Source organism: Triturus cristatus, chromosome 9 (genome assembly GCF_964204655.1).
Source record: "Triturus cristatus chromosome 9, aTriCri1.1, whole genome shotgun sequence".
Lineage (NCBI taxonomy): Eukaryota > Metazoa > Chordata > Amphibia > Caudata > Salamandridae > Triturus > Triturus cristatus.
This window is the reverse complement of record NC_140592.1, coordinates 489,632,115-489,657,595: the sequence shown is the minus strand read 5'-3', so window position 1 is coordinate 489,657,595 and position 25,481 is coordinate 489,632,115. Positions and strand designations below refer to the sequence as shown.

General features: G+C 47.5%; 1 protein-coding gene across 1 annotated transcript in view; it reads left to right on the top strand.

Moving 5' to 3' along the window:
• Nucleotides 1-25,481, top strand: part of LOC146798192 (uncharacterized) — a 514,414-nt gene that overhangs the window by 381,220 nt on the left and 107,713 nt on the right. Inside the window, exon 11 of the mRNA XM_085625464.1 lies at nt 25,292-25,476. Coding sequence (XP_085481590.1) covers nt 25,292-25,476 — 185 coding nt within the window. The remainder of the gene's footprint in view (nt 1-25,291; nt 25,477-25,481) is intronic.

Genomic DNA, 25,481 nt, shown 5'->3' with positions numbered 1-25,481 from the left:
AAAACCTATTTAGCGACTCACTAAATAGGCTTTGTACATGGCCCTGTAGGTTTTTGCATGCGAAAACAGATTGCAAAGCCATTTGCGCATGCAAAAACAGCTCGTACATCTGGCCCCATGTCCATAGCCATAGTTCCTCATGCCAGGTTGCACATGCACCCATTGAAAGAGTGCCTAGTAACACAGTGATGTCAGGCGGAGGGTCATCTAGAGGACCTAGTGTTGCTGGGGAGCCGCACACATCGCTATCTGCAATGGTGGAACACAAACAACCCAATGTGAGTGCAGCCCTTCCTCAGCCGAGATCCACAAGTCACCATCACCGCGAACGCCTTGCTCACTAGCTGCACAGCTCGGTCACCTCACCGCTAAGGGATCCTGGTCCTCTCCACAACAGTCCTTCACATCAATTAACTTGAACTGGTGGGCATTCAGCTCACTAATCTGGCGTTCTGCCCTCTTATTCAGAACAAGATAATCTTAGTATACACTAACAAAATGACTGCCATGTTCTACTTACAGAAACAAGGGGACACACATTCCACCTACCTGTCAGCAGTAGCCCAGGGCATTTGGCTGTGGTTGATACATCAGAGTACTTCTGATTCTCCAATACATTCTCCGAGTGGACAAGAATCTCGCCGACCTGCTCAGCTAGACGCATCAACAGGTCCATGAGTGGGAACCCCACCCGTGGTCCTACTCCCATACTTCCAGCGGTGGGGGTTTCCTCAGATAGATCTGTGCGCCACTGCCGAAAAAGTAACCCAACAAACCTCCCTTCTAGGTTACCACACACACAGTCCATGGGCAATGCACCATAGATGAACTGGTCAGCCTACGCTTTTCTGCCTCTCCCGCTCCTACCGTTTGTAGTCCGCAGACTGAGGTAGATATCCCTTACCCTCATCTTAATAACTCCACCCTGCTAGAGCGCTCACTATTCCCCCTCAAGAAACTCCCAACAGGTCGGACCATCTTACACAAAACGACAATTCTCCCTGGCACCCCAATCCTCAGTAGCTCAATTTTACAATTTGGCTTCTGAGAGTTTGGTTACCTTTACCTTCTGGAGGAGTGTATGTCTATTCTTGGAGAAGCACAGAGGCCTACTGCCAGGGCGTGTTACGCAGCCAAATGGAAACGTTTTGTACATTATTGCCTTTCCAAACATATCAGTCTGCTTACAGCATTGGTTCAAGACAATGTCTGTTACCGCCAACAGAAATCAAGCCTTGCCTACACTTCCAATCGGTTGCATCTGGCTGCTGTTGCTGATGACCTACAGAATATGCAACACGCTTCGCTCTTCAAAGGATCGGTCATTAAGGCTTTTATGAAAGGCCTTAGATGGGTTATTCCGCCCCGTACTCCTCCTGCTCCAATAAGTAACATAAGTACGGGTCATAACTGGCTCATGGGCCTCCTTTGGAGCCACTTCACTCTTACCCATTGCAATTTTTATCATGGTAAGTAGTTTTCCTTCTAGCCATGGCTTCCGTTAGACAAGTCAGTGAGATGCACGCTCTTACATCGGATGAACCATTCTTCCAGGTTCAAAATGATAGGGTGGTCCTCCGAACCAATCCAAATTACTCCCCAAGGTGGTTGCCAACTCCCCCCTTAATCAGACAATCGGCTTGCCAATCTGCTTCCACATCCAGGCTGTAGAGGAGCTTGATTTAAATACTCTGGACGTCAAAAGAGCGATAACGTACTACATTGACAGAACAAAACCATTTTGTAAGAGACAACAGACATTGGTGTCCTACTCTAAGCCACATAAAGGGCCTGCTACCTCCAAGGCAGGAGTTGCATGTTGGCTTGTCAAGTGCATTCAGACTTGTTATGCTAAAGCTAAAAGGTCTCTGACTGCCCCGCTCAGACCCTATTCTGCTTGGAAGAAAGGGGCTTTTGTGGCTTTCTTAGGTAATAAACCACTAGCTGACATCTGTAAAGCAGCTCCTTGGCCACTCCTCACACCTTTACTAAGCACTACTGTGTGGATCTCCGGAGCAGACAACAACCTGTATTTTGCCAGGCTGTCCTATGCACACTATTCCAGTCTTCTGCAACATCTTAAAGCTAAGCCACCACTTTAGGAGAGCTGCTTTACAGTCTTAGCACAGCATGTGTATCTACAGTTACACATGCCAGAAACTGAAAATGTTACCCTGTAAGCATCTGTTCGTGACATGGAGTGCTGTTGATTCTCATACTCACACCCTTCCTCCCCGGATGCCTGTGGTTGTTGCAGATACTCTTTCTTCCTTTTTTCGTATATTCATACTTTCTACTTTGCATGAATATAGTTTTCTGTTACTGCATCTCTATGCTCTATCTGTAGTCACACCCTTCTTGCAGAAAAAAACAGTCTAACAATGGAGCCAATGCCAGTCCGCATTACCTCTGATAGGTGGAGTCACCTAGTCCCATGGCTCGAAAATACATCTTTTGAAGAAAAGTAGGTTGTACACATCCGAGCCCGACACTAGATAGCTAAAGTATGCACAGCATAATATGTGTGGACATATGTGCATGAGCAGATATGCCCCTGTGATGCCTAAGTTGATTCTTAGATATCACAAGTGCACATGGAAGCCATTTTGAGTAAATGTGCTGGTCCGTGGTGTTCAAGAGTTCCCCACAAACATGATGGCTTGACTGAAACTAGAGTTGTTTGGTATCAAACAAGTCGTATTAATAAACCCACACTGATTCCAGTGATGGATTTATTAAAACATGCACCCAGAGGGATCCCTAGAGGCGCCCCTGAAAATCTATCGACTAACTGTGTACTGGCTCACTGGTGCAGACCAGCCTGCCACTACAGCCAGGTTTCTGACTTCCTGCAGGTAAGAGCCCGCACTGTCTGAGGGCAGAAACAGTGACTTCCCAGCTGGAGGTGTTGTCACCTCCTCCAAGCAGAATGGCTAAGTAATCAACATATCAAGGTTTCAAAGGCCTCTGCCACCTTTTAAATGCGGCCCAATGCTTCCCCAGAGCGGGGAAATGCCACCCCGGGCCCATTTGGCACTAGGACAGGCAGGAAAATGAGCTAATCAGGAGGCGTGTTCCCCTCTCAGGCTAGTACCACTCCTAAGTGGGCTACCTGAAGTGGACACGACTTTTAGAATAACACCATTTCAGTTTTGGCAGAATTAGCCTCTCTGGGTCAGGGATATGCCCACTTCCCACAGGAAATGGTCATATAAAGGGTGTAGACACCCTAAAGGTAAGTAGCCCATAGGCTACTACCTGTCACTCCCCAGATGCCCCTAAATGGAGCATCTGACAGAGACATCTAGCCGCGGATTCCTTACCTTTGAATTTCCCAGGTGAAAGACTAGATCTGGAAGAATTTTCTCCGAGCTATACCCTTGCACGCCAGTAGGTGACGTTGGTCGGCTCTGCGTGATGACCTTGGCTGCATCCCCACCGTTGTGACGTCCTCATCAACTGTATAGGCACCACCTCCATGCGCTGACGTCAGTTCTTTTCTTTCCGCGCCAGCCAGTGCAGATCCGTGAAGAGAGCTACCATCTGTCACTTTTTCAAAGGCTGTTTAAGACATTTTGTCAAACATTTTTTGCTGTGTAGGTATTTTCCAACATGTCAAAGAAGACTTCAGGATTCAAACCATGTGGTGCCTGCCATCACGCCATGTTGGAGATGTATCCACACTTGATTTGTCTTTGGTGCCTGGAGCACGACCACAACTCGAAGTCATGCTTCAGAAGCTTTGAGGGAGCTGTCCCTAAAGCTGCTTGCGGCCTTGCGCTCGGCACTGCATCGTTCGCCCCTGCATCGTTCGCCCGGAGGTCTCATTCTCGGTCGAGAGAAAGGTCTGGGCACTGCTCCGAAAGTCCTAAGTCCTCATCCTCCAACTTGAATTGGTCGGGAAGGTCAGGTAAAAGGCATAAGAAACAGAAGAAGTCGAAATGTGCTTCAACTTCTCCCCAACCGTCAGCTGACATGACAGAGGAGTCTCGGCTCTCTAGGTCTCGTTCAGCGGAACCTGCGCCTGTGTCTGCTCCACGCTTTCCTGACTTCCCAGGAGCAACCCCTGTCCAGATCAAATAATTTTATGACGCCATGTGCCTCATATTTGGGCGGCCAGACCCTCCAGGCCCTGGAGGCTCAGAGGGGGCTCCATTGGTTTCTGCGCCAGCAGCTCCAGAGCCAATGCCCCCAATGGATCCGGTGGTGGATCCGGGCCGAGGCCAGTCACGCCACTGCGACCTTCCCTGGCGCTGGCCCCGGAGTCGAGACTACCAACTCCGCCAGTGCCTCCCGGCAAACCCAGCCCCATTCTTATCCTAGATGACCCAGAGCCCAATCGGTGCCTACCAGCACCAATTCAGGCGCCCACAGCACCTTTGGGTCCTAGGTCGGTTCCTCGGCCATATTTTGAAGGGCTCGGAACGGAGGAAGATTGGGTGGGGTCGTTGGACCCTTTACAAGACCAGCCTGAGCACGAAATGGACTTGTATGAGGAATTGGGTGAGGCCAGTGGACTGGATACCTCTCCAGATTCTGGCCTGCTCTGTCCCCCTACTGTGGCTATGGAGGAGGGAGTTTCATATGCTATAGTGTTGAGAAGGGCAGCTGAGGTCCTGGACCTTCAGCTCCCTTTGGTGAAAGTCAAGACAAACCTCTTGACAGAGGTCCTGTTGCCGGATGTGTCCTCCTCGGAACCCCTCCTGCCATTCAAAGAGGCCTTGACCTTCTGGGAACCTGGTCCAAGCACAGCACAGGGGCTCCAGTGAATAGGACAATCGCCATCGCCTTGCACTAGGCGACCCAAATTTCCTCACCAACCATCCTCCTCCCGACAGCTTGGTGGTACAAGCTGGTACCTGTTCCCCTCTCAGGCTGTTGCCGGGAGGCACTGGTGGAGTTGGTAGTCTCGACTCCGGGTCCAGCGCCCGGAAGGTCGCAGTGGTGCGACTGGCGTCGGCCCGAATCCACCACCGGATCCATTGGGGACATTGGCGCTGGGGCTGCTGATGCAGAAACCAATGGAGCCCCTTCTGACCCTCCAGGGCCTGACGGTGGGCCTGGAGGGTCTGGCCGCCCAAATATAAGGCACATGGCGTCATAAAATGGACCGCCAGATCAACTTCGTCTCGTCCTCCTGCTTCCACACCCTCCGCCTCCTACATAAGACCTTCAAATGGATCCACCTCGAACACAGAAAGACCGTCACTCACTCCCTGGTCACCAGCAGGCTCGACTACGGCAACGCACTCGATGCCAGAATAAACAAAAACCTCACCCGCAAGCTACAGAACATCCAAAACGCCGCCGCAAGACTGGTCCTCAACCTGCCAAGACACTGCCAAATCTCCCAGCACCTGCGCACACTCCACTGGCACCCCATCGAAGCTAGAGTCACCTTCAAGATGCTCACCCACGCTCACAAGGCCCTCCACGATACTGGACCAGCATACCTGAACAGCCGACTCAAATTCCACGCACCACAAAGGACCCTACGAGCAGCCCAGCTCTCCTACGGTGTGTTCCCCCACACCAGAAAGACCAGATCAGGCGGTCGCTCCTTCTCCTTCCTCGCGGCCAGAGCCCTCCCTCTCCACCTCCGACAGACAACATCTCTCCCCATCTTCACAAGAAACCTCAAAACCTAGCTCTTCGACAGACCCCCTCCTTTATGGACTGAAAGCTGCAAAACTCCCCTCCCCCAGCGCCTTGAGACCCTCACGGGTGAGTAGTCGCACTTAACAAACACCTGATTGACCTCACAAGGTGTGTTCCCTTCCGCACCCCTGGACAGGGTTTCCAAAAGGCTGGTTGGTTGGAATAAGCCATTTTTTTTTCTTCCACCAGCCCTGCATTGCAGTCAGTGAACACTTCATGCCTATTCGGCCGTTACACCCATTCCATGTGGGAAACAGTTGTGCAAGTGCTGCCAACTGTTCTTCTTATGAATGCTAGATCCGTGAAGAAGCATTAATTTCACTTGCATGACCTTCTTGTGGAGGACAAGCCTGATCTTGTATTTATTACAGAAACATGGCTCCACGAAGGATCTAACCCTACTCTTGCGAACGCCATACCTCCGGACTACAAAATTATTAGGAAAAACCAAATTGATAGTAGAGGTGGGGGGGTAGCCATTATTTACAAAAACTCCCTCCGGTGCTCTGTTGTTCCAGTAAATGACCTTGAAGGAGCAGAGGATTAGGGTTTTATCTTTCGATCTCTGCGCACCAGTCTGTTGCAGGAATGGTCATTTATAGGCCACCGGGGCCGGCAGGACGTTTGATATAACCATTGTATGGTTTTAGGCGATTTTAATTTGCATTTTGACCAGAACAAGATGCTATGTGAATCATTAAACATTTTTAGTATGGCTCCATTTGTGTTTACCCAAACGCATGACAAGGGTCATATTTTAGACCAGATTTTCTCGACACACAACATTGAATTCGATAATCCTTTATCGATAGCTTGGTCTGACCACTTTTTGCTCACTTTTTGGATAAGTGTAGAGCGTCACAAGCCCTGGTCTTTGTGTCAATCAACCCAAGGTAACTAGATCCTTTAAGGCCATTACCCCCGAAGCCCTAGCGGAAATAATAACCCATCATCCCATCCCTGTGAAAGGTCTTCTTGAAGATGCAGCATCCGCTTTAGAAAAGTGGCTTCACAATTGGACATTTCACCTTGCCCCCCCCCCAAAGCTCATAGGGTCGCGCGCGATAGTCCCTCGCTCCTTGGTTTTCAGAGGAACTGAGAAAGAGCAAAAGGGCCTGTAAATGCCTCGAGCGCTCTTGGAGGAAAAACTATGACCCTCAGAGCAAACTCATGTACAAACTGGCTCTCAAAACTCACTACTTGAAGGTCCGCAATGAGAAGAAAAGCTTTTTAGCTAAAAGAATTGATTCCGCCAACAACTGTAGCAAAGAACTTTTTAAGATAGTGAAAGATTTCGTTTCCCCTAATGTCACTCAGAGTCCTTTTATCCCCACGCTAGAACGGACCGTGAATATTGCTAAATTTTTCCACGATAAGATTAAGTCCATCCAGGATTCTTTTGATCTATCCTCACGGCGAAACTCGGCCAATGCTCCGGACCCTATAGGCTGTTACAAGGCGGACGCTCTAGTAGAGTTTCCTTTGATATCTCTGCACACTTCTCTTACCATCATGAGAGCGCTCAAATCTAGGTAGCCTTAAAATCCGTGTCCTGCGAAAATAATAGCATCTGTTGCCGAAGTTGTGAATCCCGTCGCCAACCAAGTTATGAATCTTTCACTAACTACTGGAAAAGTTCCAGCTAGATGGAAACAGGGCAAAATACTCCCTCTTCTGAAGAAGCCTTCTGCTGACCCGGCCGTTGCCAACAATTATAGGCCTATAACACTTCTTCCTTTTTTTGCAAAAGCTTTGGAAAAACATGTGAAAGCAGTCATTACCAACTATATAGAAGCCACTAATGCCCTACATCCCAGTCAATCGGGTTTCGGAGCAAATTATAGCACAGAGACAGCTCTGCTAGAAATCTCTGAAAGCATTAAAAATACCCTTGACAGAGGAGGAAAAGCACTTCTAATACTGCTCGACCTTTCGGCCGCTTTTGATACCGTGCCCCATGACCGTCTCCTTCAGAGATTGAGAGAATGCGGTCTTGGGGGCACAGTGCTCAGCTGGTTTTCCTCCTTCCTTAACGTTCGTCAATAATCGGTTTGTCCCCCCCTTTTTCTGCAGATATTCCCCAACTTAATGTTGGAGTACCTCAGGGCTCTGTGTTGAGCCCGACTCTTTGTAATATCTATATGGCCCCTCTGGCATCTCTCGCTGAAAAATTTGGTGCTAAGATTATAACCTATGCAGACGACTCACAAATCTTGTTCACATATGGAAAGGACGAACCTTTTAATGAAAGTGTAATCAATGATTGTCTGTCTAACATCTTTGGCTGATTCCGTCGGAATCAGCTGTCCTGTAATTCGTCCAAAACCGAAATGATCTTCTTTGGACATACTCCAGGGGATGAATGGAAGAATTGGTGGCCCCAGGACCAACCATCTCCCCCTAGCCCCGTCACCACTGTGAAAAATCTTGGAGTCCTATTAGACTCGGATCTTTCCATGAAGTCGCAGGTGAAATCTGTGACGGGCACAGGTTTCAGGCTTCTAAAAATGTTGAGAAATTTTCTCTCACTTCTGCCTCTACCCCATAGACAGATGGTAGTTCAAGCCTTAATTATTTCTAGACTGGACTACGTGAATGTCCTCTACCTGGGCATCCCGAAATTCCTAGTTAACCGCCTCCAGCTGGTCCAAAATGCGGTGACCAGAGCTGTTCTGAGGGTCGGACCTAGGACCCATCTGGCCAGCCACCTTAAAACGTTACATTGGCTCCAAGTAAAAAACAGAATTAATTTCAAGGCATTGGTCCTTGGTTTCAAGGCCTTACACGATAACGGAGCCTTATATCTCAGAAAAAGAATCGCTCCCTATTGTTCAGGCAGGACGCTAAGATCTTCAACACAACACCTGCTAGTGGTGCCAAAATTTCCCTTGACAAGGAAGGGAGGACGCTCCTTCCAGGTGATCGTAAGCAGGCTATGGAAATCTCTTCCCTTTGCCCTCAGAAGTGATCCAGAACTTCTCAGCTTTAGACGCCATCTTAAGACCTGGCAGTTTCCATCAATAAATCTTGACTGGTAGGATTGATAGCGTGTCTGATCTCTCTCTTCTTGAGGTAGTTACTCCAGCGCCGGGACACTCTTTTTGAGTAGCCGTGCGCTATACAAATCCCCCTTAACATAACATAACATAACAGGTCCTTAAGGAGGCCCAAGCCATCCTCTTCCAAGCTGTATCAGATGGGAGAGATGCAGCAAAGTTTGCCTTTGTTGTGGGATGTCATCCACAGTGGCTGTTCAACACCATACTTGTCTGAGAACTTCTGGCTTTTCTGGTGATGTCCAGGCTTCCTCATGGACATGCCCTTTGAATGCACCGGTCTCTTCCGAGACAAAGCAAACATGGCCCCGGAACGCTTTACGGACACATGGGCTTTAGCCAAGTCTTTGGGCCTCTCAGTGGCCACACGTCCCCCATCTGCTTTTCGCCCCTTTTGTGGCACTGTCCTTCTCCACGGAATACAGGTTCATATGGGCTACGGGTCCCACTTAATACCTAGGCATATGGTTGAGCATATACCTGTTTTTATACATCCCGATTCCACTGACTTCACAATTTTTTTAAAAGCCTGCGCTCTAATGTGATTACAATGATCTGGACTGGCCGCCTACCCCGCATTGCCTAAGACATCCTAACTCTCCCTCTCTCTTCAGGCGGCATGGGGCCCCAAACCTCATGCACTCTGTGCTCAAGCCAGTTTCCTTAACTTCTGGCTATCCCCTATGCCCTTTCAACCACACGTGGCGGTCGAGACGGACCTGACTGCACCTTGGCCACTACAGATGGCATTGTTTCTGCCGTTCAAGGCCCCCCAAGCTGCAATAAACATTGTGGAGTGCGTCCGCTGGGCTTGGGATAGGCTCCGTAAACACTCTAGAGAGGGATTTATTTGCACCTTCAATGCCACTTGCTAACAACCCCTCCTTCCCTCCGCTACTAACAACCGGAATGGCACGACGCACCGCGAACCTGGACATTCACACTAACGCCGACCTCTACTCCAATAACTTTTTCTCCCTCCTTGTGAACTGCTAACCTCGCGTTTCCACTTGCCCCCCAGCCTAACGCTGCTCTGGAATAAATAAATATATGTTCGAGGCATATGAGCTGCAGATTGTACACTTAGCATAGGTCGCCATCTGGTGTTGGGCCCGGATGTTTGCAGTTTGTTTTTCTTCTTGGACAGTCTTTGGAAGTCACGAGTTTGGTGACTCCTCCTTCGGTCCGTACTGCGCATGGGCTTCGGCTCCATCCTCAGATTGTTTTTTTCCGCCATCGGGCTCGGATGTGATACTTCGTGCTCCGGCTTCGAACTTCTACGGTTCCAGCCTCGACGGAAAATCCTCGATTCTTCGAGTTCCTTCATCATCTTCATCTCTCGTAGCGGCAATTTTCTCCATCCCGTACATCGACACCGGCCTTCGGGCCCTCCGCGACTCCGGTCCCGGCCAATGGAAAGGACTCCGTTCAAAAAGTGCCCAAAATGTGGGTCTAAATTTCCCCACACCGACCTCCATCAGGTGTGTAACCTTTGCCTCTCTCCGGAACACGAGGCTAGAGACTGCCCCGCCTGCAAGTCTTTTCGATCGAAGAAGACCATCCGAGATCGAAGAGCTCGACGCACCATGGCGCACTCATCCTCGGCAGCTCCACCGGACATCTTCGGAGACGACGCCGAAGCTTCGGGGCAAACACACACCGAGCAGGAGGAAGACGTCGTCAGCGCTTCCGAGGCCGACGACTCCGACGTGGAGGACGTTACACCAGCGCAGCGGGCCGTGAGTACTATGCCCCCTCCCACCCCCGCGCCGAAAACCAAAGAGACTCAGGTTACTCCCTCGCCTGCCGGCCTGGGCAAAACCAAAACCAAAACTTCGATCACCCCACCTTCGGGCCCGGTGTCGAAGCACCCAAAGTCTCATGGCAGCTCGGGATCGAGCCAGCCGACACCCGGTGCCGAAAAACAGCATCCGGCACCGAAGACTGCAAAATCCAGCTCGACTCCGAAACCACCGGTGCCGAAGCCTGGACACTCGGTGCCGACCAAACACAAACACAAATCTGTCGGCACCGACGCTCCGGCGCCGAAACATCATTCGACGCCGAAACACCCGGAGACCTCAAAAAAGCATGGCGCACACAGACCATCGAAACCCCCGGTTCCGAAATCACCGGTGCCGACAGACGACTCGACACCGTTGGCTCTGTTTACACCAGACCCTTTACAAAAGACTTTGTCCAAGGATCCAAAGACTGGGCTTTTGACTTTAACTACCAAGAAAAGACGCCTCGATGCTCCGGCTCCTCCTCCTCCACCCAAAAGGAAGGACTCTGCTACTTCTCCCCTCAGAGTGCCCTCCCCACCACCGCCTCCCCTACCCACACCTCCTCCACCGCCTCCACCTCACAGGTCTCCGCCACCTTTACCTCACTATGATCCGGCCCCATCCCCAGATCCAGATGATGGGGATCCGGACAATTACCCGGCGGACCCCCCAATGGATCCCACTCCACCAGGGACCCCAGATCCATGGGAGGATTACAATAACCCTGATATACCCAATGTACCTCAGGACGACCTATACCCATCAAGGCCGTCTCCTCCAGAGGACTCCTTAGGGTTTCATCATTTAGTGCAAAGAGCAGCACACTACCATGGGGTGGACATGCACAGTGAACCAGTAGAAGAAGACTTCCTACTGGATACATTTGATATACAAGACAAATCTACTTCCATTTTACCCATGCTTAAGGGTGTCACCAAGCACGCTACAGAGGTGTTCAAAGACCCTGTCAGAGCCAGAGTACTGAACCCTAGAATAGAGAAGAAGTACAAGGCGGCACCCACAGACCCTGCTTACATCAAGGGCCCTGCTCCCCTAGATTCCCTAGTTGTCTCCACAGCTAGAAAGCGGGCTAACTCCCAATCCTCAGGAGATGCCCCACCGCCAGACAAAGAATCTAAACTTCTGGACGCGTCTGGTAAACGCACCGCCTCCCAAGCTGCAAACATGTGGCGCATTGCAAACACACAAGCACTGCTTGCGCGATATGATAGAGCACACTATGACGAACTAGAGGCTCTTATGCAGCACCTTCCAGAAAAATACAAGCACAAGGCTCATGACCTTATACAGGAGGGTAAACTAATCACAAACACCTCCATTAAGTGTGCCCTCGATGCAGCCGACACTGCTTCTAGGGCCATAAATACCAGTGTCCTGCTTCGCCGCCACGCCTGGCTCAGGATCTCAGGGTTCAAACCAGAAGTCCAGGCATCCATACTCAATCACCCCTTTGACCAGGAAACACTCTTTGGGCCAAAGGTAGACGAAGCGCTCGAAAAGATGAAGAAAGACACAGACACAGCAAAGTCTATGGGGGCACTCCAAACACAAGCCTCCAAACGTTCCTTTCGACGCTCGTCCTTTCGTGGCACAGGCAGAGGCTCCTCCACCGATAACGCCTCTTCCTCCTACAAGTCCCCTCCTCAAAATACCTTTTCAAAGGGCAATCAGAGAGGTGGTTACAGGGGTAACAACAATAAGGGCAGGGGCAAAACCAACAACACCCGTTCTGCCACCCCCCCCGCACAATGACTCCCCTCCGCTCCCCCCAGACCATTCCACTCCGGTCGGGGGCAGACTACAAAACTTTATCCACGTATGGGAGTCCATAACATCGGACAAATGGGTGACCCAAATTATTCGGTCAGGGTACTGTCTAGAGCTAACATCTACCCCACCCAATATCCCACCAAGGCACCGTCCAATGTCTCAAGAACATTCCACACTGCTCAAACAAGAGGTACTTTCACTCCTGCAAAAACATGCTATAGAGCAGGTTCCCGTCAACCAACGAAATCTAGGGGTCTACTCTCTATATTTCTTAATACCAAAGAGAGACGAGACCCTCAGACCCATTCTGGACCTCCGGCCTCTAAATGCCTACATACACTCAGACCATTTTCACATGGTCACTCTACAACAAGTCCTCCCACTCCTCTGCCAGGGAGACTTTCTCACAACCTTGGATCTGAAAGACGCATACTTTCACATTCCAATACACCCCTCTCACAGGAAATACCTCAGGTTCGTGGTGGACGGGCAACATTACCAATTCACGGTTCTCCCCTTCGGGGTCACCACCGCACCACGGGTGTTTACCAAATGCCTAGCAGTAGTAGCAGCACACCTCAGACGTCAACATATTCACGTCTTCCCTTACCTAGACGACTGGCTAATAAAAGCCGCGTCCTACGACCAATGTGTGCAGCATACAAACAGCACCATCCAACTGCTCCACCAGCTAGGCTTCACGGTGAACTACCAAAAGTCCCACCTCATACCATCTCACGCAAAGCAATACCTCGGGGCCACTATAGACACCTCCAAGGGTATTGCCTATCCAAACTCAGCCAGAATCACAAGCATTCAAGCCTTACGCAAAACATTCCTTCCTCAGCACTCTCTTCCAGCAAGAGTGTTTATGAAGCTCATAGGAATGATGGCGTCTTGCATTTTCATAGTGCCCCATGCAAGACTCCACATGCGTCCACTTCAAGAGTGCCTAGCACAACAGTGGAACCAGGCCCAGGGTCAGCTGACGGATCTGGTGTTGGTGGACGGCCGCACACATCACTCTCTGCAGTGGTGGAACACCACAAACCTTTCCAAAGGGCGGCCGTTCCTGGACCCGGTTCCTCAAGTGACTCTAACAGCGGACGCATCGCTCTCCGGCTGGGGAGCGCACCTTCTACACCTCACCATGCAAGGTCTATGGACGCCACAGCAAAAATCGCTCCACATCAACCATCTGGAGCTCTTGGCGATCTTTCTAGCCCTAAAATCTTTCCAAAAACAGATTTCGGGCAAAGCAGTCCTCATTCGCACAGACAATATGACTGCAATGTATTATATCCAAAAACAGGGGGGGACACACTCTCCCCAGCTCTCCCGCTTAGCCCAGAGCATATGGAGATGGGCAATTCCTCAAAACATCTTTCTCCTGGCACAGCACGTTCCAGGCGTACAAAACACCATGGCAGATCTGCTCAGCAGACAAACGCAACAAATACACGAATGGGAACTGCATCCACAAGTTCTTCACCCATTCTTCCAACAGTGGGGGCATCCTCAGATAGACCTCTTCGCCACCCACGAAAACAAAAAATGCCCAAGCTTCGCCGCCAGATACCCACACCCATTGTCCAAGGGCAATGCGATATGGATGAACTGGTCAGGCAGATTTGCATACGCCTTTCCACCTCTCCCACTAATTCCATTAGTGGTCAGGAAGCTACAACAGCACTCACTCACACTCATTCTGGTAGCTCCGACGTGGGCCAGGCAGCCGTGGTACACCACGCTACTACAACTGTCAGTGGTACCACATCAAAAACTGCATCTATCCCCATGCCTCCTAACCCAGAACCATGGAGAAATCAGGCACCCGGACCCAGCTCAGCTCAACCTGGCGATCTGGCTCCTGAAATCCTAGAATTCGGATACCTTAACCTTCCCCCTGATTGTATGAACATCATCATGGAAGCCAGACGTCCTACCACTAGAGCATGCTATGCCGCAAAGTGGAAAAGATTTGTAATTTACTGCCGTAACAATACAATCAACCCTCTAGATGCATCCATACAGCACATCATATGCTATCTACTCCATCTTCACAGGTGTAACCTGGCATATTCATCCATACGCCTACACCTAGCAGCGATCGCTGCTTATCTACAAAACAGGCAGCATTTATCACTCTTCAGAGTGCCCGCTATTAAAGCCTTCATGGAAGGCCTTAAACGAGTAATTCCTCCCAGGGCACCACCTTCCCCTGTATGGAATCTAAATTTAGTTCTTACACGACTAATGGGTCCGCCCTTCGAACCAATGCACAAATGTGAGCTACAGTTTCTCACCTGGAAAACAGCTTTCCTTGTAGCTATCACTTCCCTTAGAAGGGTTGGTGAAATACAAGCGTTCACCATACAGGAACCCTACATACAAATGCATCACAGCAAGGTCATACTTCGCACAAATCCGAAGTTTCTGCCCAAGGTCATTTCCCCCTTCCATCTCAATCAATCGGTGGAATTACCTGTCTTCTTTTCGCAACCCCAATCTGTTGCAGAAAGGGCCTTACACACACTTGATGTAAAAAGGGCGTTACTATACTACATACAAAGAACGCAACCCTTCAGGAAGACTAAACAATTGTTCGTTTCCTTCTCTCCACCACATAAAGGCAACCCCATTTCAAAATCAGGGATAGCTAGGTGGATTGTAAAATGCATACAAATTTGCTATCAAAAGGCAAAGAGAACATTATCTGTTCCCCCTAAAGCCCACTCTACAAGAAAGTTAGGGGCTTCTATGGCTTTTCTAGGGAATATACCCTTAGATGACATCTGCAACGCAGCCACATGGTCTACACCGCACACCTTCACAAAACACTACTGTGTAGATGTGCATTCCAAGCAGCAAGCTAGGGTGGGCCAGGCTGTACTAAAGACACTTTTTCAAACAGCTGCAACGGATACCGGTGGTCGCCGCTAAGGTTGGGTACTGCTATATAATCTATGCTAAGTGTACAATCTGCAGCTCATATGCCTCGAACGGAATATGCTACTTACCAGTATGCATCTGTTCTTGGCATGTAGAGCTGCAGAGTTGTACACGCCCACCCGCCTCCCCGGCTACCTGTATCCGTTCCAGTACATCTTATTTAGATACAACACATGGGTTTCTCACTGTTATTACTACGCTCCATCATTTCCCTGTTGGCGAAAAACAATCTGAGGATGGAGCCGAAGCCCATGCGCAGTACGGACCGAAGGAGGAGTCACCAAACTCGTGACTTCCAAAGACTGTCCAAGAAGAAAAACAAACTGCAAACATCCGGGCCCAACACCAGATGGCGACCTATGCTAAGTGTACAACTCTGCAGCTCTACATGCCAAGAACAGATGCATACTGGTAAGTAGCATATTCCATATATATTATCTACTGGCGGTCACCAGTAGATAGTTATAGTTAGGACCCTGTTTCCATAGGAAATCCGCAACATTCTATTTGGAATAACTTTGGCGCCGGTTGACGAATCCTCGCGAAATTTTCAAAACTAATGGGGCGCTACGCTCCGCTCCTACCCTGAAAGTCTCGGGGGGATTCGTCAAGTGGGGGCTGAGAAAAAAGGGGGGTTCCCATGTATATATATATATATATATATATATATATATATATATATATATATATATATATTCACTGAAAAAACCATAGGTTTCACACATGTTATAGTTAGCTGGACATTTTACTGATAAAAAACCAATGAAATTCCCCCGTTATAGTTACTGTAGGCAACTATAACTCACGCGACCGTAATCCTCTGCTGATGCTAATACTGTATTTAGACACTTATTTGCCCATGTCTTCTTCCATTAAATTTTAGCTATACATATATTACAAATATTTTTTTTTTCATAAAGACACATATGTCATCAGCAGAGGATTACGGTCGCGTGAGTTATAGTTGCCTACAGTAACTATAACGGGGGAATTTCATTGGTTTTTTATCAGTAAAATGTCCAGCTAACTATAACATGTGTGAAACCTATGGTTTTTTCAGTGAATTAGCAAGGTTTTTTAAATGCTAATTCCTAACTATAACGTGTGTGAAACCTATGGTTTTTTCAGTGAATTTGTACGGTTTTTTAAATGCTAAGTTACTTTACGCCATTTGTGGCGTGCGCGCCCACTTAACGCAGTTCGTTCCGTGCGCGCACGGTGCGCTTCGCGCACCGTGCGCGCACAGTAAGCACGCGGTGCGCTTCGCGCACCGCGCGCCCACTTTACGCAGTTAGTGCTGTGCACGCACGGTGGGCACGCGGTGCGCTACGCGCACCGCGTGCCCACGTTACGCTTGATGGGCCATGTACGCACGATGCGCTTCGCGCACCGTGCGCACATGGAGGACATATGATGCACTTCGTTTTGAAAGGTAATATTTTAATTTTTTCGTAATTTTTATAAGCCATGCACAAATGGTGCCCTTCGGGCACCATTTGCACACGGGGTGGAGAGAGTGTGGATAATTTTTTTTTTTATTATTTTTTTTTTAAATATTATAGTTTTTCTCAGCACTAATAAGTCATGCACAATTGGTGGCCATCGGCCACCAATTGCACACGGGGTGGGGAGAGTGTGGATACTTTTTTTTTTTAAAAATTTTTTACCGTACGCGTACGGTAAGCGTAATCGGCGAAATTAGCGAAAAATAAAAAATTCCGTTTTTGGCCTTGGGGGATCTTGGGGAACTACCTCAACATGGCTATGTGTGTGGGAGCTGTCTAAACAGCCCCTTTACATGTTTTTGGGCTTTATTTTTTAAACATCACTCTCAGTGCGAGAGAGAAAATGGCGGCCGCCGCTTCCTGGTTTCGGCCGATTCGAATGTTTACTAGGATCTAAGTGCCAATCAGAATCGCGCTCGCGCACGCCACCGTACGCGTACGGTAGGCGTACCGTAAGCGCACCGTAAGCTGGCTCAGATATATATATTGATTTAAAGGCTATTTTCTCAGAATCTACTGAACAGATTTACACCAAACCTACAAAAGGCACTTCCTTGACCTGAGGACTACCTCTCTGCCAAATTTCTAGTAATTCTGTTCAGCCGTTCGGGCTGTAGCCCTGTCTAAAGGTCCGATGGAAAAATGCATGGGAAAAACGCGTTTTGGGACCCCCCTTTTATCTCAGCCCCCGCTTGACGAATCCCCCCGAGACTTTCAGGGTAGGAGCGGAGCGTAGCGCCCCACCTATTTTGAAAAATTCGCGAGGATTCGTCAACCGGCGCCAAAGTTATTCAAAATAGAATGTTGCGGATTTCCTATGGAAACGTGGTCCTAACTATAACTACCTACTGGCGACCGCCAGTAGGTAATATATGTATATATATATATATATATATATATTCACTGAAAAAACCATAGGTTTCACACATGTTATAGTTAGCTGGACATTTCACTCGTGAAAAACCATTGAAATTCCCCCGTTATAGTTAGTGCAGGCAACTATAACTCACGCGACCGCAATCCTCTGCTGATGCTAATACTGTATTTAGACACTTATTTGCCCATGTCTTCTTCCATTAAATTTTAGCTATACATATATTACAAATATTTTTTTTTCATAAAGACACATATGTCATCAGCAGAGGATTGCGGTCGCGTGAGTTATAGTTGCCTGCACTAACTATAACGGGGGAATTTCAATGGTTTTTCACGAGTGAAATGTCCAGCTAACTATAACATGTGTGAAACCTATGGTTTTTTCAGTGAATTTGTACGGTTTTTTAAATGCTAAGTTACTTTACGCCGTTCGTGGCGTGCGCGCCCACTTCACGCAGTTCGTTCCGTGCGCGAACGGTGCGCTTTGCGCACCGTGCGCGCACAGTGAGCACGCGGTGCGCTTCGCGCACCGCGCGCCAACTTTACGCAGTTAGTGCCGTGCACGCACGGTGGGCACGTTACGCTGGATGGGTACGCTGGATGGACCATGTACGCACGATGCGCTTCGCGCACCGTCCGCACACGGAGGACATATTATGCGCTTCGTTGTGAAAGGTTATCTATTAAATGTTCATATATTAGTTTTGAAAATTTCGCGAGGATTCGTCGACCGGCGCCAAAGTTATTCCAAATAGAATGTTGCGGATTTCCTATGGAAACATGGTCCTAACTATAACTATCTACTGGCGACCGCCAGTAGATAAAATATATATATATATATATATATATATATATATATATATATATATATATCCTCCCCACATAAACTCGTCACTAGACTATATGCTTATACACTAGTGGCCTCCCCCATCAACACTGAGCACGCCCTCAACGCGTGGGCGACCGACCTAACTGACGGGCCAACGCAGTGGCAGTACAGCTGCAGCTGCAACTCATTCATTTTAAATTCTTACTCTCTACCACACCCCTACTGCACTACACAAGATGGGTCTGACTGATAACAGCAGATGTGCGCACTGCACGACTCCGGACGAGACTTTCGCGCATTTGACCTGGTCATGCCCCAAGGTTACAGAAGTTTGGCATGAAGTGTGCACAACCATTAGCGACAGCACCACCGAATACATTACGCCGGACCCTCTCCTCTGCCTACTGGCCCATGTCAAAGACGTTACTCATGCCAATCGCACACTGATCGCGATGCTGCTGATTTTGGCCAAGTGGCGATACACTGGGGCCGCCGACCGGCACCACAGCACAAGCATTGGCTTGCCGACGTAGCCTACTGCCAGAAACACCTAAGCAAATACTGGGACCTCTCGATATATGGGGCCCTTTGATCTCCTACTTACATCAAATTGCTAATTCCGGGCAGCTCCCTGACCAGTCATTCACCCCTGACGCCCCGACTAAAAGCGCTGGGCCCAACGGTACCGACCCATAATGCTAGACTTCTCACTTGCACACTGCACACATGAATCAATGATGTAGCGCAATGCCAACTGTCTGCTTATATCCTGTTGCAGTCATCAATCCATGCTATGTAAAGATGTCAAGCTGTACAACTGAATGCATAAGTGTATCATGTCTAAAGTTCAATAAAGGTTTTTTTTGGGGGGGGGGGGGGTAATTAAATAAATAAAACTCTTCATGGGTATGTTGGATCAAAGTAATATTATGCAGTGCAGAAGAGGACTATCTCACGATGGGTTGTCCTCTGCATCAACATTTGCTACGCTCTAGCCAAAAAGCTAGGCTTAAGTACTCATTCCACCAGAGCAGCCTTGTAACGTGGAGTTCCAGTCCTCGACATTTGTCAGGCAGCAACTTGGGCATCACTGCACACGTTCGCCAAGCACTACTGTCTGGACAGTCAAGTCCACAGGGACTTGCTTTTTGGCCACTCTGTCCTGCAGGACTTCCAGGTCTAGACTTTCCGCAGTCCCTCCTCCTGGGATGGTGTTACTTGGGTATCTATAGAAAGGTAATGAATCTGCAGCTAGCTGTCTCAATCAGATAGACAAGTTATTTACCTTCTTTCCACAGGCATAGCGCGCACAGCTACCAACCTTTCCAACCTATCCAAATTTACATACAAATACAATTTATTTTTCTAAGTTAGTCTCAGAGTTATTATTTATTTTTTAAACTCTCTTTATCAAACCATTGCATAACATACAGCATATATGGCTAGTGATTCCAGATTTTTATGTATCATACAATACAGTGGACTGTGTCTGATGCGAACTAGGACAGATCATGATAACGGCGCTTTAACGGCTTATTACAATTTATGGAACTTGATTGTCTTCTCATACAGTGCATTCCACCCCCCACCCATCCTTTCTCCCCCTCAGGCCCCTCTAAATTTGCACCAGGCACCCCCAAACGTTCCCTCATTTCTTGGAGCACCCCATACTCGGGTACACCCCTTGTTCTGCCCTGTGACACCAATCTAGTTCCAATGCACAATCCTCAATTTTCAGGAGAGCTGCACTGCCCCATGCACATGCTATAATTCACTTAACTACCACTACCCCTACCAATAACACCAGCCAATTTTTCCGGGTACTTGGGCCAGGCCTTCTCTCCAAAAATAGACAGTAGTTGCCATTTTGTATCCACGGAAACTGCGGCCAACAACACTTGAGACTTTACTTCAGTTACTTGTTTCAAATATTCTTGTATATTCCCATTGGGTATGAAAGAATGTTTCCTCCCCTGAAGACAAAGCGGCGTATCTGTTTTACCAGTCTTCTGTATTACCATTCTTGAGCAGTAGCACCTATGTAAAATCCTTAGTTGTACCAGTCTGAATCTGGCCAAATAGCTGTCTCCCTGGGGCTCTCGATGGTGTCTGCCCAGTCATCATCATCAATGTTGCCCAAGTCTTCAGCCCAAGTGTTACGTTACATTACTAATGGACCTGGGGAGTTGTTCATCAGTTTTGTATAAATGGTGGAAATTTGTTGTCGGGTATAGGATCTGCAAGTAAACGATCCTCTGGAGGGGATGCCTTGGGGCAGCTGATCCCCTTCCAGTATATGGCTCCTTATGACATGGATGAGCTGGATGAACCTGTATTATTCCGACTCTGCCAGTTCATATTCCGGTGGAGGACCGTAAACCGCACCAGTGCCTGCCCCTCCAGATGCTTCCCAGGTATTCTATGTCTATTAACTCCCATCTTGAGAAGCCTGGTAGGCCCCCAACCTCGCGTAGCATGTGCTATGCCAAAACGGGGTTAAGTTTGTTTGTTTTCCCCACCAGCCAAAATAGTTTGTGGCCTCTCTCCACGTCCGGACTACCTTCTGGGTGTGTGTTGGGAGAGCGTTCTCTTTTTTGACATTACAGGATAGCCTCGTACCCTCCTTCTCTGTCTACTTGATAGGCTGGTTCTTGCTGATCCATATAGATGTTGTTAATCACGATTAGCTGCGTCACCCAGTAATACATCAGGATATCTGGGACTGCTAGTCCTCCATCTTATACCCTGCTCTGTAGCATATATAGTGCGATTTCCGGGGTGGTGCTATTCCACCGGAGTGTTCGGTCGTTGTGGTCAATTTTCCTAAAGACCTTGGCGGGATCGTAAATGGTTTGCTTTGCAGCTCGTATAATAGGCATGGGAGGGTCATTTGTGCCTCTTTAGACCAATTGGGGTTTGCCTTTACACAGTATATCTCTTTTTGTTTCCCTATATAAAGAGCCAGCTTCCTACAAAGTATAGCTCCAACAATCAGAAAAATGAAAACATTTTAAATAATTCTCAAAAGACAGTTATATCATAAAGACTGTAACTGCTCGGAGTAAAAGTGGGGTGGGGCAGGGAGGTGTGGGAAGTGGATTTATGACATTATTCTACAAACTTCCATTGTATCAAGTAACCCTTAAATAATAGGGCATCAAAGAATGTTCGGAGTACGAGTATACCCACAGGCACTGTGTGGATAGAAAAAAAGAGATTATTGTAATCAACTGTTAAACATTAGGAAGTCTGGCCAGGCCCGTATGCTCATTTTGTAGATCCCTGCCTGTCTCACTATGAGTGGAAGTGCTTGGAGCCTGTCCCAGTCCAAATTGGAAGTTCTTCCCATTTGATACCAGCGTCAGATAGATCTGAAAAACGTACAGTAGCCTGAGCCCTCCACACCAGTTACTTCCTCAGGATCTACAATTTGTTTCTCTTTGTAATGGTGACAGGAAAGAAAACAAGTCTCTTGCCAGTACGTCATACCGGACCCTAACCAGTTGCTCATGTCAATACTAGTTCATGTGGATCTCCCCCTCAAAGTTGCCAACTCTATTCCTTGTTGATAGTCATTGGTGCGTGCACCCATTGCAGGCAAGCGTATCACTCTGCTGACTGCAACAGGAGCAACACTGGGCCCTAAATTCATCTCTTTCTATAGAAATACCTCGGAGTGCAAAGATATAGAGTGTTCCCCAGGTAATCCCAACCAACTAATGTTGGCCCGCCTCCTAATGGTCACCTATCTTTGTTCTTTATCTTCAAGGCTCTAATAAATCTGAGAACACAATCTGGAAATTGGCTATGGAGTTGTTAGTCACTTGTTATCCATAAAATGAGGCCTCCAGGGACCCTGTCCTCTTTTCTACCAGTCGAGGCTCCATTATCTTCTTGGCTCTGACTGTGATCCTAGCCAGAGCAGAGGACACCACAGGATGTTGATGATGATGACCACTTTTATCATGGAACACCTGGACTATTGTAAGATCTAAACTTTTTCCACCAAGAATCAGCTTGCCAAGCTGCATAGCCAGGCAGTGATAATGTGCCTAAACCTCCTTTAAATAGGTCCATGTCAAGCCATAGCCTAAAGGATTCCATTGTTTTCGTGTAGACAGTAGTTTCATATCTGTATGTGATCTTCTGTGCAGGATTCATGAAGCACAGTGGAGCAAAGGTCTAGAATACCTTCAGAAGGTGAGACCACACTATACCCCATTATAAAATCTTTATTCAGTGCCCGCTCCTCTGACTAAGCAACAATCTTTCAAGATGATGAAACTCTGAGGCAGTCATGCTGGGTGTACAAGGTCACAGGTTGTGGAACGCTTTTAACCATAATTTGAGATTCTAACCCAGTCACATTAGTTGACTAAACACTGAGCTACATAGATTTGCTTTCAACTCCGCTACATATGAAACATTGGTCACCACTGACTGAAAACATTTGGGCATAGTTATTCACATTAACCTGGTAAACTGATTTCTCATGTTAAGTTGCTTTTATTTTCTTCTCCGTCAGCACCCTACAGTAACCAAAATCACTCATGTATTTGTTTGTAAGTCTGAATCTCCTTATCTATCCCGCTTGAACCGCACGACTAGTAGTGAAAATTATAGCACAGATCACAGTAGAGTCGCTTTCCAGGAGCACTGTATCTTCTATCTCCTCCCCAGTGTCCCAATTCATGGGCTCTCTCCTTTGTCATCTATCTGGACACTTAGTCTCATTCTATTTCCTGTACCTTCTCGTCACCTCTGCATGTGTTTGCACTGCTGCAAGTTCAATAGTGATCCCTTCTGCATCCTTCTGATCTTTTGAGCACCAGACTTTCTGCACCATGCCCATCCAGTGATATATGCAACCACCAAAAAAGGGTCACTAAATGCTGTGCATCTAGTTCAAGCCCGTCATGAACATGGATCCACTAACCAGATGTTAAAATGCCTAACCAATACAAGCTTATGGCAAGGGCTGAAAGTAGAAAGATCAAAATAGATTTTGTTTGCAGACGTGGAGCAGCTAAGAAGTGAAAGCATGAACATAGAAGTGGCAGAAACAGACAGAAGGTTAGAGTAAGAGAAGATGTGCTGGAGACCATTGGCGAACAGAGGGGAAGCAAGAAAGGAAGTTTATCAAAGGCCCAAATATGTTTGAAGACAAAAGAGGAAGGAGCAAGAGCAGAGGAGTTAGAGACGAGCAGAGAGTAAAGAGGAGTAGTCAAAGGAGAACGGGAGAGTAGCATGGATAAGTATAATTGCAGAGAAGGCGAGACTATACCTGCACCAAACACGACCAGGGGTCTAAAAACTATCCACAGAAAACAGGATGTGGCGTGACGGCCAGAGCTGCTAACTTTTAAACTGGGGAAACAGGTTTGAGTTTCCCCATCGGCTCAACATCCTGTGATTCTGGGCATATCACTCAATCTCCACCTGCCTACAAAACATGAATGTGTCCATGTGTAATGTAACTGTGCTCATGTAAGGCACTCCAATACCTCTGGTCTGCACTATATTAATCTGCACACAAGAAAAAACACTCACTGTCACCCTCTGGAGCCAAGAACTGAGTACCAGACTGTCTTGGTTCAAGAAGCAGACTGTTGCTCAAGACAAGTAATTAGAAAGTGTTGTCAGTGCTCGTTTCACAAGAGTGTAACCCATGGAGTAAGGCACTATAGATTTGTGGGGTTCACCTCAGAGTGGTAGTTACCGGAGTGTCTTTTTTCCAGAAATCGCCTTTTGTCCCGATAATTACATTTTTGTGTGGATATTTTTCTCCGCCATTGACGTACATTTTATGTCTACATTCTGATGATTGTTGGTTCTACAAACAAGTATGGGATTTCCATTCATAATTCTGAGGTTTTGTTACTGCTGGTCTTTTTGTTGTTCAGAATAATTGTATCACATGAGCTCTAAGGTGTTGTATACTGTAACATTGAACAACGATTAAAACTCTGTTATATAATCCCCACCTCTCTCCTGGCCCTCCTAGATCGTTGTCTCATTTCTCACCAATGCCTCCAACACAGTTCTTTTTGTTCTCCCCTTTACAGTCTTTAAGGTAGGAAAATAATCATACTTGTTGACTGAACAGTAAAAAATTGCTTCAGGTCCAGGGGCCGTAGATGAACAATGATAAAGTATGCACTGGTTTGGCAGCATTAGCCCACATGATAGTTTGGCTACCTCTGTACCTAACAAGCGCCTTCATTTTCAGAGAAGACTGAAACTGAGGTTGTTGAGTGTAGTTTAAAGCATGACTCACTGCTGAATTGCAGAAGTAGAGGAGTGGGGTTAAGACAATCACTTCAATTTTGCTGATAAGAACTGAATCAAACAAAGTGATCTATAAAACAGTACCCATGTAGTTATGAAATAGTTACCTGGAGGATTATGGTAGTGTACGGTGGATATGTTAAATAGTGTGTTCCTCTACTGTTGGTCCTTCCTTATAGTTGATGTGATCTTCAGCCCCTCTTCAGTGGAGTTTATGAATATCAAGAGGTTTTAAATGTTTCAAATGTGGTGAAGGTATTTGGATGAACATCCGTTACAAAAGAGAGCAGTAACAGTAAAGATATGTTTTCTCTTTCTGTGTATTCTAAAAAAAAAAAAACTCCAATATAAGATTCAAAAACAAATATATGTTGAGGTCTTGGGACCAGTATCATGGCTGGAGATTATTCCAAGATTATAAAACTGGAAAGATGCCCTTCTTGTAAAACTGTCATTACAACTAAGTCATTTATCTCTTTAAAAAAGTTTTTTTTTCTGCAAAGGCACACCTTGATTTCTAAGACCTATTTTGTTGGACATTTAATGCAGGAGAATGCAAAGCTGTATTTGAATCTACTTGAAATGGAGTTCAGCGCTGATGTCAACCACAATGAGCGTAACACCATAAACTGCATAGAGCGGGTCCTGTGCAGCAGCCTCCCTGCTGATACCAAAGTAGTTTTCTCCCAGCGCCGGATGGAATTTCTAGAAGATTTTGGATCCAACATAAAGAGGTAAA